Source organism: Procambarus clarkii, unplaced genomic scaffold (assembly GCF_040958095.1).
Source record: "Procambarus clarkii isolate CNS0578487 unplaced genomic scaffold, FALCON_Pclarkii_2.0 HiC_scaffold_753, whole genome shotgun sequence".
In the NCBI taxonomy this organism is placed as follows: domain Eukaryota; kingdom Metazoa; phylum Arthropoda; class Malacostraca; order Decapoda; family Cambaridae; genus Procambarus; species Procambarus clarkii.
Genome location: NW_027189786.1, coordinates 65,145 through 78,103, shown reverse-complemented (window position 1 = coordinate 78,103; position 12,959 = coordinate 65,145). Strand labels below are relative to the sequence as shown.

The following is a 12,959-nucleotide window of genomic DNA, read 5'->3' as shown; positions in this document are numbered from 1 at the left end:
GGCAACCTTCACTGTCGGGTGTACACAGAGGATGATCTCGAGTAGGAATCGTGTGTTCAGTCCTATCAAGGAGACCAATCTGGTAATCATCATTGGGAAACAGTTTAGGAAATCTACGCAAGACTCGCCTCAAACGTTTCCTGTCTGCCTGAGAGACATGTTGTAAGTCTAGTGCCGCAATTAATTTATCTACGTTATGATTCTTGTTATAATTACTCTCCTTGGTCATGGCCTGTAAATAGATAACGCCCTCCGTTACCTGTAATGCACTACATTGTGCAGTGATGGCAGGTGTCTCTCCCTTGCTCTCATGCTGGTAAATTCCAGCTTCCTCAACAACAGTAGCCTGAGATACCCTGTTCCCGACTCAAAACATAATAGCCTTATGGGAGAGGTTGGCCACCGGAATGATGGCACCTTTGTCAAGCACTACAATAAGGTGGTGGGGAATCAATAACCTGTCACACTTCACAGCCACCTGAAGGGTGGTACCTGGTGGAATGTGACGCCCTACGGAAACTTGCAGGAATTTAACAGAATGTGGGGGGCTGCTCTGCTTCGTCAGTACATGCAAAACACATGACCATTTATCGGGATCTTGAAGAGTTTCAATTTAAATTTACGTTATATTTTTGCTTCCTCTTAACTGATGCCACAACTGGAGGATGGTCGACCATTTTCACTGGGTAAGAACTTCTTCCCAAACGCAGTCTACCGTTCCGAGCACCTTTGCTCGCAGACAAAGAGTAATTAAAACGGGACAGGAAATCCATCCCCACGAGTACGTCTCCCGGATAATCAAGATTTCCAACTACTGTACAAGTGTGAGGGTGACATTCCTCATGAATCTCAAAATTAATGATACTATGGCCCAAGATGTTAATTTTACCTTCATTAACAGCTGTCAATTGTTTATAGGTACGCTTAAGGCATGCATCTTTTAGTTTGCTGAAGGCTGAATCTTTAATTAACGTAGCTTGACTTCCGGTATCCACAAACGCATTCAACCTCAACCCATCGACCTTCAAAAGTCGGTCTGTCATCATTACCACCGACCTGGTCTGGGTCTGCCGTACGCCGTACTTCTGTAGAGAGGCCTTGCAATTGCCTCGACCATCGAAGTTCCAGCATAAATCCTTAAAATTATCGCGTCTACCAGACGCCCGCATTATACGCTTCCTACTACAAGCTAATACTAGAGAATCAACACCGGGAGGAGAGGTAACGGGTGAAGGGGGTTGGGTGGAAGGGGGTTGGGTGGAAGGGGGGTTGGGTGTTGGGTAGAAGTGGGGGAGTGAGGAGATGCGACGATGGAAGGTGAGGGATTAGAAGAGGGAGTAAGACCGCCACCAGGCGTGGTGGCTGGCAGAGGGGGTTATCTTGAAATGATTTCGGGGCTTTAGTGTCCCCGCGGCCCGGTCCTCGACCAGGCCTCCACCCCCAGGAAGCAGCCCGTGACAGCTGACTAACACCCAGGTACCTATTTTACTGCTAGGTAACAGGGGCATAGGGTGAAAGAAACTCTGCCCATTGTTTCTCGCCGGCACCTGGGATCGAACCCAGGACCACAGGATCACATGTCCAGCGTGCTGTCCGCTCGGCCGACCGGCTCCCTCGCCCCGGGGTTGGGGCAGAGAAAGCATGTAGGAGGAGGGGAAGGGGGTAAGGTGTGAGGTGCATAGAGGGAGTGGGGTGGGTGGCAGGAGGGGTAGGGTGAATGGGTTGAGGGGATTGGGGAGGGGATGGGGAAGGCCGGCTTTCCTCCTCGCCCTACTCCTCCTCCTTCCTCCTCGCTGTGCTCCTCCTCTTTCCTCCTTGACCGGCTCATCCTCCTTCCTTCTCGGTCTGTTCCTCCTCCTTCCTCCTTGTCGTCCTCCTCGTCCTCCTTCTTTCTCCTCGCCCTCTTCCTCCTCCTTCTTCCAGGCAATCCTCCTCCTTCTCCTCATCCTCCTCCTTCCTTCCTTCTCCTCCTCCTCCTCCTCCTCCTCCTCCTTCCTTCCTCCTCGCCCTCCTCTTCTTCCTTGTCCTCCTTCCTTCCTCCTCGCCCTTTTCCTCTTCCTCCTTCTTTCCTCATCACCCTCCTCCTCCTCCTTCCTTCATCCTTGCCCTCCTCCTTCCTTTCTCCTCGCCCTTCTCTTCCTACTCCTTCTTCCTCCTCGTCGTCGTCGTCCTCCTCCTCCTCCTCCTTCCTTCCTCCTCCTCCTCCTCATCCTCCTTCCTTCCTCCTCGCCCTTCTCCTCCTCCTCCTTCTCCTCCTCCTCCTTCCTTCCTCCTCGGCCTCTTCCTCCTTCTCCTTCCTTCCTCCTCGCCCTCCTCTTCTTCCTTGTCCTCCTTCCTTCCTCCTCGCCCTTTTCCTCTTCCTCCTTCCTTCCTTATCGCCCTCCTCCTCCTTATCTTCCTCTTTCCTTCCTACTTGCCCTCCTCCTTCGTTCCTCCTCGCCCTCCTCCTCCTCCTCCTTCCTTCCTCCTCGTCGTCGTCGTCCTCCTCCTCCTCTTTCCTCCTCGCCCTCCTCCTCCTCCTTACATCCTCCTCGCTCTTTTCTTCCTCCTCCTCCTTCCTTCCTTCTCGCTCTTTTCTTTTTCCTCCTTCTTTCCTCATCACCCTCCTCCTCCTCCTTTTCCTCCTCCTTCCTTCATCCTTTCCCTCCTCCTTCCTTCCTCGTCGCCCTCCTCCTCCTACTCCTTCCTTCCTCCTCGTCGTCGTCGTCCTCCTCCTCCTCCTCCTCCTCCTTCCTTCCTCCTCCTCCTCCTTCTCCTCCTCCTCCTCCTTTTCCTACTCCTTCCTTCATCCTTGCCCTGCTCTTCATTCTTCCTCATTGCCCTGCTTCTCGTTCTTCCTCCTTGCCCTGCCCCTCCTCCTTCCTCCTTGCACTACTCCTCCTTCCTTCTTGCTCTGCTCCTCCTCCTTCCACCTTCCTCCTCGCCCTCCTCCTCCTCCTTCTCGCCCTTCTCCTCCTAATTACCCTCTTCCTCCTCCTTCCTCCTCGCCCTCCCCCTCCTTACTCCTCGCCCTTCTCCTCCTTCCTTCCTCCTCGCCTTCCTCCTCCACGTCGTCCTTCCTCCTCGCCCTCCTCCTCTTCCTCATCCTCCTCCTCTTTCCTACTTGCACTGCTCGTCTTTCTCCCTCCTCGCCCTCTTCCTCCTACTCCTCCTTCCTCCTCTCCCAGCTCCTCCTCCTTCCTCCTCTCCATGCTCCTCCTAATTACCCTCTTTTTCCTCGCCCTCCTTCTTCTTCATCCTCGTCCTCCTCCTTCCTCCTGGTCCGCCTCCTGCATCCTCCTCATCCTTCCTCCTCGCCCTCCTCCTTCTCCTCGCCCTCCTCCTAGTTGCCCTCTACCTTCTTCCTCCTCACCCTCCTCCTCTTCCTTCCTCCTCTTCCTCCTCCTGCCTTCCTCCTCGCTCTTTTCCTCTTCCTCCTTCCTCATCGCCCTCCTCCTCCCTCCTCCTTCCTCCTCGCCCTACTCCTCCTCCTTCCTCCTCGCCCTGCTCCTCCTCCTCCTTCCTCCTCGCCCCGATTCTCCTCCTTCCTCCTCGCACTCCTCTTCCTCCTCCTCCTTCCTCCTCGCCCTCCTCCTTTTCCTTCCTCCTCTCCCTCCACCTCCTCGCCCTCCTTCTCCTCGCCCTCCTTCTCCTAATTACAATCCTCTTTCTCCTTCCTCTTCGCCATCCTCCTTCCTCCTCGCCCTTCTCCTTCCTTCCTCCTCGCCCTCCTTCTCCTCGTCGTCCTTCCTACTCGCCCTCCTCCTCATCCTCCTCCTTCTTTCCTCCTCGCCCTCTTTTTCTTCCTCCTCTTTCCTTCCTCCTCGCCCTCCTCCTTCCTCTCCTCCTCCTTCCTTTCCCCTCGCCTTCCTCCTTCTCCTCCTCCTCCTTCCTTCCTCCTCGCCCTCCTCCTCCTCCTCCTTCCTTCCTACTCTCCCTCCTCCTCCTCCTTCCTTCCTCCTCGCCTTCCTCCTCTTCCTTCCTTCTCGCCCTCCTCCTCCTCCTTCCTCCTCGCCCTCCCCCTTCTCCTCGCCCTCCTCCTAATAATTGCCCTCCTCCTCCTCCTTCCTCCTCGCCCTCTTCTCCTCATTCAACCTTGCCCTTTTCCTCCTCCTTCCTCCTCGCCTTCATCCTTCTCCTTCCTCCTCACCATCCTCCTCTTTCCTCCTCGCCCTCCTCCTCCTGCTCCTCCCCCTCCTTCTTTCCTCCTCGCCCTCCTTCTTCACCTCACCTCCGCCTTCACCTCCTTCTTCCTGATCGCCCTCCTCCTCATTCCTCCTCGCCCTGCTTCTCCTCCTTCCTCCTCGCCGTGCTCCTCTTTCCTTCTTGACCGGCTCATCCTCCTTCCTCCTCGGTCTGCTCCTCCTCCTTCCTCCTAGCCGTTCTCATCCTCTTTCCTCCTAGCCGTTCTCATCCTCCTTCCTCCTTGACCGGGTCATCCTCCTTCCTCCTGGTCCTCCTTCTTTCTTCTCGCCCTCTTCCTCCTCCTTCTTCCTGGCCCTCCTCCTTCTTCCTGGCCCTCCTCCTCCTTCTCATCCTTCCTTCCCCCTCGCCCTTCTCCTCCTCCTCCTCCTCCTCCTCCTCCTCCTCCTCCTCCTCCTCCTTCCTTCCTCCTCCTCCTTCTTTCCTCCTCGCCCTCCTCTTCCTCGCCCTCCTTCCTTCCTCCTCGCCCATTTCCTCTTCCTCCTTACTTCCTTATCGCTCTCCTCCTCCTCCTCCTTCCTTCCCATTTGCCCTCCTCCTTCGTTCCTCCTCGCCCTCCTCCTCCTCCTCCTTCCTTCCTCCTCGTTGTCGTTGTCCTCCTCCTCCTCTTTCCTCCTCCTCCTCTTTCCTCCTTCTCCTCTTTCCTCCTCCTCCTCTTTCCTCCTCCTCCTCTTTCCTCCTCCTCCTCCTTCCTTTCTTCCTTCTCGCTCTTTTCCTCTTCCTCCTTCTTTCCTTATCACCCTCCTCCTCCTCCTTTTCCTACTCCTTCCTTCATCCTTACCCTCCTCCTACTCCTTCCTTCCTCCTCGTCGTCGTCCTCCTCCTCCTTCCGTTCTCCTCCTCCTCCTCCTCCTGCTCATTTTCCTACACCTTCCTTCATCCTTGCCCTCCTCCTCCTCCTTGCCCTCCTCCTCCTCCTCCTTGCCCTGCTCCTTTTCCTTGTTCGTTATCCTGCTCCTCCCACTTCCTTCATGCCCTGCTTCTTCTCTTTCCTCCTTGCCCTGGCCTTCCTCCTTCCTCCTTGCCCTGCCCCTCCTCCTTCCTCCTTGCACTGCTCCTCCTTCCTCCTTGCTCTGTTCCTCATCCTTCCTGCTTGCCCTGTTCCTCATCCTTCCTCCTCGCCCTCCTCCTTCTCATCGCCTTCCTCCTCCTAATTACCCTCTTCCTCCTCCTTCCTCCTCGCCCTCCTCCTCCTTCCTCCTCGCCCTTCTCCTTCCTTCCTATTTGCCCTCCTCCTCCACGTCGTCCTTCCACCTCGCCCTCCTCCTCCTCCTCATCCTCCTCCTCTTTCCTCCTTGCACTATTCTTCTTTCTCCCCCTCGCCCTCCTCCTCCTTCTCCTCCTCCTTCCTCCTCGCCCAGCTCCTCCTTCCTCCTCGCCCTGCTCCTCCTCCTAATTACCCTCTTCCTCCTCCTTCCTCCTTGCCCTCCTCCTTCCTCCTGGTGCGCCTCTTCCTCCATCCTCCTCGTTCTCCTCCTTCCTCCTCGCCCTAATCCTCATCCTTCCCTTTGCCCTTCTCCTTCTCCTTCCTTCTTACCCTCCTCCTCCTCCTCCATCCTCCTCACCCTCCTCCTCTTCCTCCTTCCTTCTCGCTTTCCTTCTTCCTTCCTCCTCGCCCTCCTCCTTCCTCCACGCCCTTTTCTTCCTTCCTTTCTCCTCGCCCTCCTCCTCCTCCTTCTCTCCTCGCCCACCTCCTCCTCCTTCTCTCCTCGCCCTCCTCCTCCTCCTTCTCTCCTCGCCCTCCTCCTCCTCCTCCTCCTCCTACTTTCCTCCTCGCACTCCTCCTCCTCCTCCTTCTCCTTCTTCCTTCCTTCCCGCCCTCCTCCTCCTCCTTTTCCTCCTCCTTCTTCCCAACTTGTCCTTCTCTTTCTTTCCTCCCCGCCCTCCTCCTCCTCCTCCTTCCTTCCTCCTCCTCCTCCTCCTTCCTTCCCATTTGCCCTCCTCCTTCGTTCCTCCTCGCCCTTCTCCTTCTCCTCCTTCCTTCCTCCTCGTTGTCGTTGTCCTCCTCCTCCTCTTTCCTCCTCCTCCTCCTTCCTTTCTTCCTTCTCGCTCTTTTCCTCTTCCTCCTTCTTTCCTTATCAACCTCCTCCTCCTCCTTTTCTTCCTCCTTCCTTCATCCTTACCCTCCTCCTACTCCTTCCTTCCTCCTCGTCGTCGTCCTCCTCCTCCTCCTCCATCCGTCCTCCTCCTCCTCCTCCTCCTCCTCCTCCTCCTCCTCATTTTCCTACTCCTTCCTTCATCCTTGCCCTCCTCCTCCTCCTTGCCCTCCTCCTCCTCCTTGCCCTGCTCCTTTTCCTTGTTCGTTATCCTGCTCCTCCCACTTCCTTCATGCCCTGCTTCTCCTCTTTCCTCCTTGCCCTGGCCTTCCTCCTTCCTCCTTGTCCTGCCCCTCCTCCTTCCTCCTTGCACTGCTCTTCCTTCCTCCTTGCTCTGTTCCTCATCCTTCCTGCTTGCCCTGTTCCTCATCCTTCCTCCTCGCCCTCCTTCTCATCGCCTTCCTCCTCCTAGTTACCCTCTTCCTCCTCCTAATTACCCTCTTCCTCCTCCTTCCTCCTTCCCCTCCTCCTTCCTCCTGGTGCGCCTCTTCCTCCATCCTCCTCGTTCTCCTCCTCCTTCCTCCTCGCCCTAATCCTCCTCCTTCCCTTTGCCCTTCTCCTTCTCCTTCCTTCTCACCCTCCTCCTCTTCCTCCTTCCTTCTCGCTTTTCTTCTTCCTTCCTCCTCGCCCTCCTCCTTCCTCCTCGCCCTTTTCTTCCTTCCTTTTTCCTCGCCCTCCTCCTCCTCCTTCTCTCCTCGTCCTCCTCCTCCTCCTTCTCTCCTCGCCCTCCTCTTCCTCCTCCTTCTCTCCTCGCCCTCCTCCTCCTCCTCCTCCTCCTTCTTTCCTCCTCGCACTTCTCCTCCTCCTCCTCCTTCTCCTTCTTCCTTCCTTCCCGCCCTCCTCCTCCTTTTCCTCCTCCTTCCTCCCAACTTGCCCTTCTCTTTCTTTCCTCCCCGCCCTCCTCCTCCTTCCTTCCTCCTCCTCCTTCCTCTTTGCCCCTTCCTTTTTCTTCTCCTTACTTCCTAATCGCCCTCCTCCTTCTCCTCTTCCTCCTTCCTTCCTCCTCGCCCTTTTCTTCTTCCTCCTTCCTTCCTCATCGCCATCCTCCTCCTCCTTCCTTCCTACTTGCCTCTCCTCCTCCTTCCTTCCTCTTCGACCTCCACCTCCTCCTCCTCCTCCTCCTTCCTCCTCGCTCTTCTCCTTCTTTCATCCTTGCCCTCTTCCTACTCCTCTTCCTCTTTCCTTCCTTCCTCCTCACCCTCTTCCTACTCCTCCTCCTCCTCCTTCCTTCTTCCTCTTCCTCCTCCTTCTCCTCTTCCTTCTTTCTTCCTCCTCGCTCTTTTCCTCTTCCTCCTTTCTTCCTTCCTCATCGCCCTCCTCCTAATCCTTCTCTCCTTCTTGCCCTCCTCCTCCTTACCCTCCTCCTCCTCCTTGCCCTGCTCCTTCTCCTTCCTCCTGGCCCTGTTCCTCCTCATTCCATCTTGGCCGGCTCCTCCTCCTTCCTCCTTGCCTTGCTCCTCCTCCTTGCTCCTTGCCTTGCTCCTCCTTCTCCTCCTTCCTCCTTGCCTTGCTAATCCTTCTTCCTCCTTGCCCTGCTCCTCCTCCATCCTCCTTGCCCTGCTTCTCCTCCTTCTTTCTCCTCCTCCTCCTCGCCCTGCTCCTCCTCCTGCTCCCGCTCCTTCCTCTTCGCCCTTCTCCTCCTCTTCCTCCTCCTCCTTCCTTCCTCCTCCTCCTTCTTTCCTCCTCGCCCTCCTCTTCCTCGTCCTCCTTCCTTCCTCCTCGCCCTTTTCCTCTTCCTCCTTACTTCCTTATCGCTCTCCTCCTCCTCCTCCTCCTCTTTCCTTCCCATTTGCCCTCCTCCTTCGTTCCTCCTCGCCCTCCTCCTTCTCCTCCTTCCTTCCTCCTCGTTGTCGTTGTCCTCCTCCTCCTCTTTCCTCCTCCTCCTCCTTCCTTTCTTCCTTCTCGCTCTTTTCCTCTTCCTCCTTCTTTCCTTATCACCCTCCTCCTCCTCCTTTTCCTCCTCCTTCCTTCATCCTTACCCTCCTCCTACTCCTTCCTTCCTCCTCGTCGTCGTCCTCCTCCTCCTCCTCCTCCTTCCGTCCTCCTCCTCCTCCTCCTCCTCCTCCTCCTCATTTTCCTACTCCTTCCTTCATCCTTGCCCTCCTCCTCCTCCTTGCCCTCCTCCTCCTCCTTGCCCTGCTCTTTTTCCTTGTTCGTTATCCTGCTCCTCCCACTTCCTTCATGTCCTGCTTCTCCTCTTTCCTCCTTGCCCTGGCCTTCCTCCTTCCTACTTGCCCTGCCCCTCCTCCTTCCTCCTTGCACTGCTCCTCCTTCCTCCTTGCTCTGTTCCTCATCCTTCCTGCTTGCCCTGTTCCTCATCCTTCCTCCTCGCCCTCCTCCTTCTCATCGCCTTCCTCCTCCTAATTACCCTCTTCCTCCTCCTAATTATCATCTTCGTCCTCCTTCCTCCTCGCTCTCCTCCTCCTTCCTCCTCGCCCTTCTCCTTCCTTCCTATTTGCCCTCCTCTTCCACGTCGTCCTTCCTCCTCGCCCTCCTCCTCCTCCTCATCCTCCTCCTCTTTCCTCCTTGCACTATTCTTCTTTCTCCCCCTCGCCCTCCTCCTCCTTCTCCTCCTCCTTCCTCCTCGCCCAGCTCCTCCTCCTTCCTCCTCGCCCTGCTCCTTCTCCAAATAACCCTCTTCCTCCTCCTTCCTCCTTGCCCTCCTCCTTCCTCCTGGTGCGCCTCTTCCTCCATCCTCCTCGTTCTCCTCCTCCTTCCTCCTCGCCCTAATCCTCCTCCTTCCCTTTGCCCTTCTCCTTCTCCTTCCTTCTCACCCTCCTCCTCTTCCTCCTCACCCTCCTCCTCTTCCTCCTTCCTTCTCGCTTTTCTTCTTCCTTCCTCCTCGCCCTCCTCCTTCCTCCTCGCCCTTTTCTTCCTTCCTTTCTCCTCGCCATCCTCCTCCTCCTTCTCTCCTCGCCCTCCTTCTCCTCCTTCTCTCCTCGCCCTCCTCATCCTCCTTCTTTCCTCGCCCTCCTCCTCCTCCTTCTCTCCTCGCCCTCCTCCTCCTACTTTCCTCCTCGCACTCCTCCTCCTCCTCCTTTTCCTCCTCCTTCCTCCCAACTTGTCCTTCTCTTTCTTTCCTCCCCGCCCTCCTCCTCCTCCTCCTTCTTTCCTCCTCCTCCTCCTCCTCCTCCTCCTCCTCCTCCTCCTCCTCCTCCTCCTCCTCCTCCTCCTATTCCTCCTCCTTCCTTCCCCCTCCTCCTCCTCCTCCTCCTTCCTCTTTGCCCCTTCCTTCTTCTTCTCCTTACTTCCTAATCGCTCTCCTCCTTCTCCTCTTCCTCCTTCCTTCCTCCTCGCCCTTTTCTTCTTCCTCCTTCCTTCCTCATCGCCCTCCTCCTCCTCCTCCTTCCTTCCTACTTGCCTCTCCTCCTCCTTCCTTCCTCTTCGACCTCCACTTTCTCCTCCTGCTCCTCCTTCCTCCTCGCCCAGCTCCTCCTCCTTCCTCCTCGCCCTGCTCCTCCTCCTAATTACCCTCTTCCTCCTCCTTCCTCCTTGCCCTCCTCCTTCCTCCTGGTGCGCCTCCTCCTCCATCCTCCTCGTTCTCCTCTTCCTTCCTCCTCGCCCTAATCCTCCTCCTTCCCTTTGCCCTTCTCCTTCTCCTTCCTTCTCACCCTCCTCCTCCTCCTCCTTCCTCCTCACCCTCCTCCTCCTCCTCCTTCCTTCTCGCTTTTCTTCTTCCTTGCTCCTCGCCCTCCTTCCTCCTCGCCCTTTTCTTCCTTCCTTTCTCCTCGCCCTCCTCCTCCTCCTTCTCTCCTCGCCCTCCTCCTCCTCCTTCTCTCCTCGACCTCCTCCTCCTCCTCCTTCTCTCCTCGCCCTCCTCCTCCTCCTTCTTTCCTCGCCCTCCTCCTCCTCCTCCTCCTCCTACTTTCTTCCTCCTCCTTCTCCTTCTTCCTTCCTTCCCGCCCTCCTCCTCCTCCTTTTCCTCCTCCTTCCTCCCAACTTGTCTATCTCTTTCTTTCCTCCCCGCCCTACTCCTCCTCCTCCTTCTTTCCTCCTCCTCCTCCTCCTCCTCCTCCTCCTTCCTTCCTCCTCCTCCTCCTCCTCCTCCTCCTCCTCCTCCTCCTCCTCCTTCCTCTTTACCCCTCCCTTCTTCTTCTCCTTACTTCCTAATCGCTCTCCTCCTTCTCCTCTTCCTCCTTCCTTCCTCCTCGCCCTTTTCTTCTTCCTCCTTCCGTCCTCATCGCCCTCCTCCTCCTCCTCCTTCCTTCCTACTTGCCTCTCCTCCTCCTTCCTTCCTCTTCGACCTCCACCTCCTCCTCCTGCTCCTCCTTCCTCCTCGCCCAGCTCCTCGTCCTTCCTCCTCGCCCTGCTCCTCCTCCTAATTACCCTCTTCTTCCTCCTTCCTCCTTGCCCTCCTCCTTCCTCCTGGTGCGCCTCCTCCTCCATCCTCCTCGTTCTCCTCCTCCTTCCTCCTCGCCCTAATCCTCCTCCTTCCCTTTGCCCTTCTCCTTCTCCTTCCTTCTCACCCTCCTCCTCCTCCTCCTTCCTCCTCACCCTCCTCCTCCTCCTCCTTCCTTCTCGCTTTTCTTCTTCCTTGCTCCTCGCCCTCCTCCTTCCTCCCCGCCCTTTTCTTCCTTCCTTTCTCCTCGCCCTTCTCCTCCTCCTTCTCTCCTCGCCATCCTCCTCCTCCTTCTCTCCTCGCCCTCCTCCTCCTCCTTCTCTCCTCGCCCTCCTCCTCCTACTTTCCTCCTCGCACTTCTCCTCCTCCTCCTTCTCCTTCTTCCTTCCTTCCCGCCCTCCTCCTCTTCCTTTTCCTCCTCCTTCCTCCCAACTTGCCCTTCTCTTTCTTTCCTCCCCGCCCTCCTCCTCCTTCTTTCTTCCTCCTCTTCCTCCTTCCTCTTTGCCCCTTCCTTCTTCTTCTCCTCACTTCCTAATCGCCCTCCTCCTTCTCCTCTTCCTCCTTCCTTCCTCCTCGCCCTTTTCTTCTTCCTCCTTCCTTCCTCATCGCCCTCCTCCTCCTCCTTCCTTCCTACTTGCCTCTCCTCCTCCTTCCTTCCTCTTCGACCTCCACCTCCTCCTCCTGCTCCTCCTTCCTCCTCGCTCTTCTCCTTCTTTCATCCTTGCCCTCTTCCTACTCCTCCTCTTCTTTTCTTCCTTCCTCCTCACCCTCTTCCTACTCCTCCTCCTTCCTTCTTCCTCCCCCTCCTCTTTCTCCTCTTCCTCCTTTCTTCCTCCTCGCCCTTTTCCTCTTCCTCCTTTCTTCCTTCCTCATCGCCCTCCTCCTAATCCTTCTCTCCTTCTTGCCCTCCTCCTCCTTACCCTCCTCCTCCTCCTTGCCCTGCTCCTTCTCCTTCCTCCTGGCCCTGTTCCTCCTCATTCCATCTTGGCCGGCTCCTCCTCCTTCCTCCTTGCCTTGCTCCTCCTCCTTCCTCCTTGCCTTGCTCCTCTTCCTCCTTCCTCCTTGCCCTGCTCCGGATCCTTGTTCGTTGCTCTGCTCCTCCTCCTTCCTCCTTTCCCTGCTCCTCCTTCCTCCTCGCTCTCCTCCTTCTTCCTACTCGCCTTCCTCCTACTCCTCCTTCCTCCTCGCCCACCTCCTCCTTCCTCCTTGCCCTCCTCCACCTTCTCCTTCCTCCTCGCTCTCCTCCTCCTAGCTCTTATCCACCTCCTTGCCCTACTCCTCTTACTTCCTCCTTGCCCTCCTCCTCCTCCTCCTCCTCCTTCTCCTTCCACCTCGTCCTTCCTCCTTGCCTTACTCCTCTTCCTTCCTCCTTGCCCTGCTCCTCTTCCTTCCTCCTTGCCTTGCTCCTCCTCCATCCTCCTTGCCCTCCTTCTCCTCCTTCCTCCTTGCCTTGCTCCTCCTCCTTCCTCCTTGCCCTGCTCCTCCTCCATCCTCCTTGACCTGCTTCTCCTCCTTCCTTCTCCTCCTCCTCCTCGCCCTGCTCCTCCTCCTGCTCCCGCTCCTTTCTCTTCGCCCTTCTCCTCTCTCCTCCTCGTCCTCTTCCTTCCACCTCGCCCTCAGCCTCCTTCCTCCTAGCCCTCCTCCTCCACCTTTCTCCTCGCCCTCCTCTTCCTAATTGCCCTCCTCCTCCTCCTTCCTCCTAGCCCTCCTCCCCCTCCTTCCTCCTCGCTCTCCTCTTTCCTTTTCATCCTTCTCCTAATTCCTCCCTCCTTGCCCTCCTCCTCATGCTACTTCCTCCTCGCCCTTATCCTCATCCTTTCCTCCTCTTCCTCCTTCGTTCTTGCCCTCCTTCTCCTCCCTCCTCGCCCTCCTGCTCCTCCTAGCCCTTCTCCACCTCCTTCCCCTACTCCTACTCACGCCTCGCCCTCCTCATCCTCCTACTTCCTTCCTCCTTGCCCTCCTCCTCCTCCTCCTTCTACCTCGACCTCCTCCTTCTTCCTCCTCTCTCTCCTTCTCCTCCTTCCTCCCTGCACTCCTTCTCCTCCTCCTTCTCCTTCCTCCTGTCTTACTCCTCTTTCCTCCTTCCTCCCCTACTACTACACCAGGCTACTACACCACGCTACTACACCAGGCTACTACACCACACTACTACACCAGGCTACTACACAAGGCTACTACACCAGGTTATTACACCAGGCTACTACATCAGACTACTACACCACACTACTACACCACACTACTACACCAGACTACTACACCACACTACTACACCAGGCTACTACACAAGGCTACTACACCAGGCTACTACACCAGGCTACTACACAAGGCTACTACACCACACT

General features: G+C 57.0%; 2 protein-coding genes across 2 annotated transcripts; both read right to left on the bottom strand.

Annotated features, from left to right (window-relative positions):
* Positions 1 to 4,970: 4,970 nt before the first annotated feature.
* LOC138361787 (octapeptide-repeat protein T2-like) lies at positions 4,971 to 5,291 on the bottom strand. The gene has a single exon (XM_069320916.1). The coding sequence runs from the start codon at positions 5,289 to 5,291 to the stop codon at positions 4,971 to 4,973; it is 321 nt and encodes a 106-aa protein (XP_069177017.1).
* A 2,192-nt stretch (positions 5,292 to 7,483) lies between these two features.
* Positions 7,484 to 7,825, bottom strand: LOC138361786 (octapeptide-repeat protein T2-like). Its single transcript, XM_069320915.1, has one exon. The coding sequence runs from the start codon at positions 7,823 to 7,825 to the stop codon at positions 7,484 to 7,486; it is 342 nt and encodes a 113-aa protein (XP_069177016.1).
* Between the last annotated feature and the right edge of the window lie 5,134 nt (positions 7,826 to 12,959).

Excerpts from the sequence above, each read along its gene's own strand:
- LOC138361787 (XM_069320916.1), bottom strand. The coding sequence starts at position 5,291 with ATGAGGAACAGGGCAAGCAGGAAGGATGAGGAACAGAGCAAGGAGGAA.
- LOC138361786 (XM_069320915.1), bottom strand. The coding sequence starts at position 7,825 with ATGGAGGAGGAGCAGGGCAAGGAGGAAGAAGGATTAGCAAGGCAAGGA.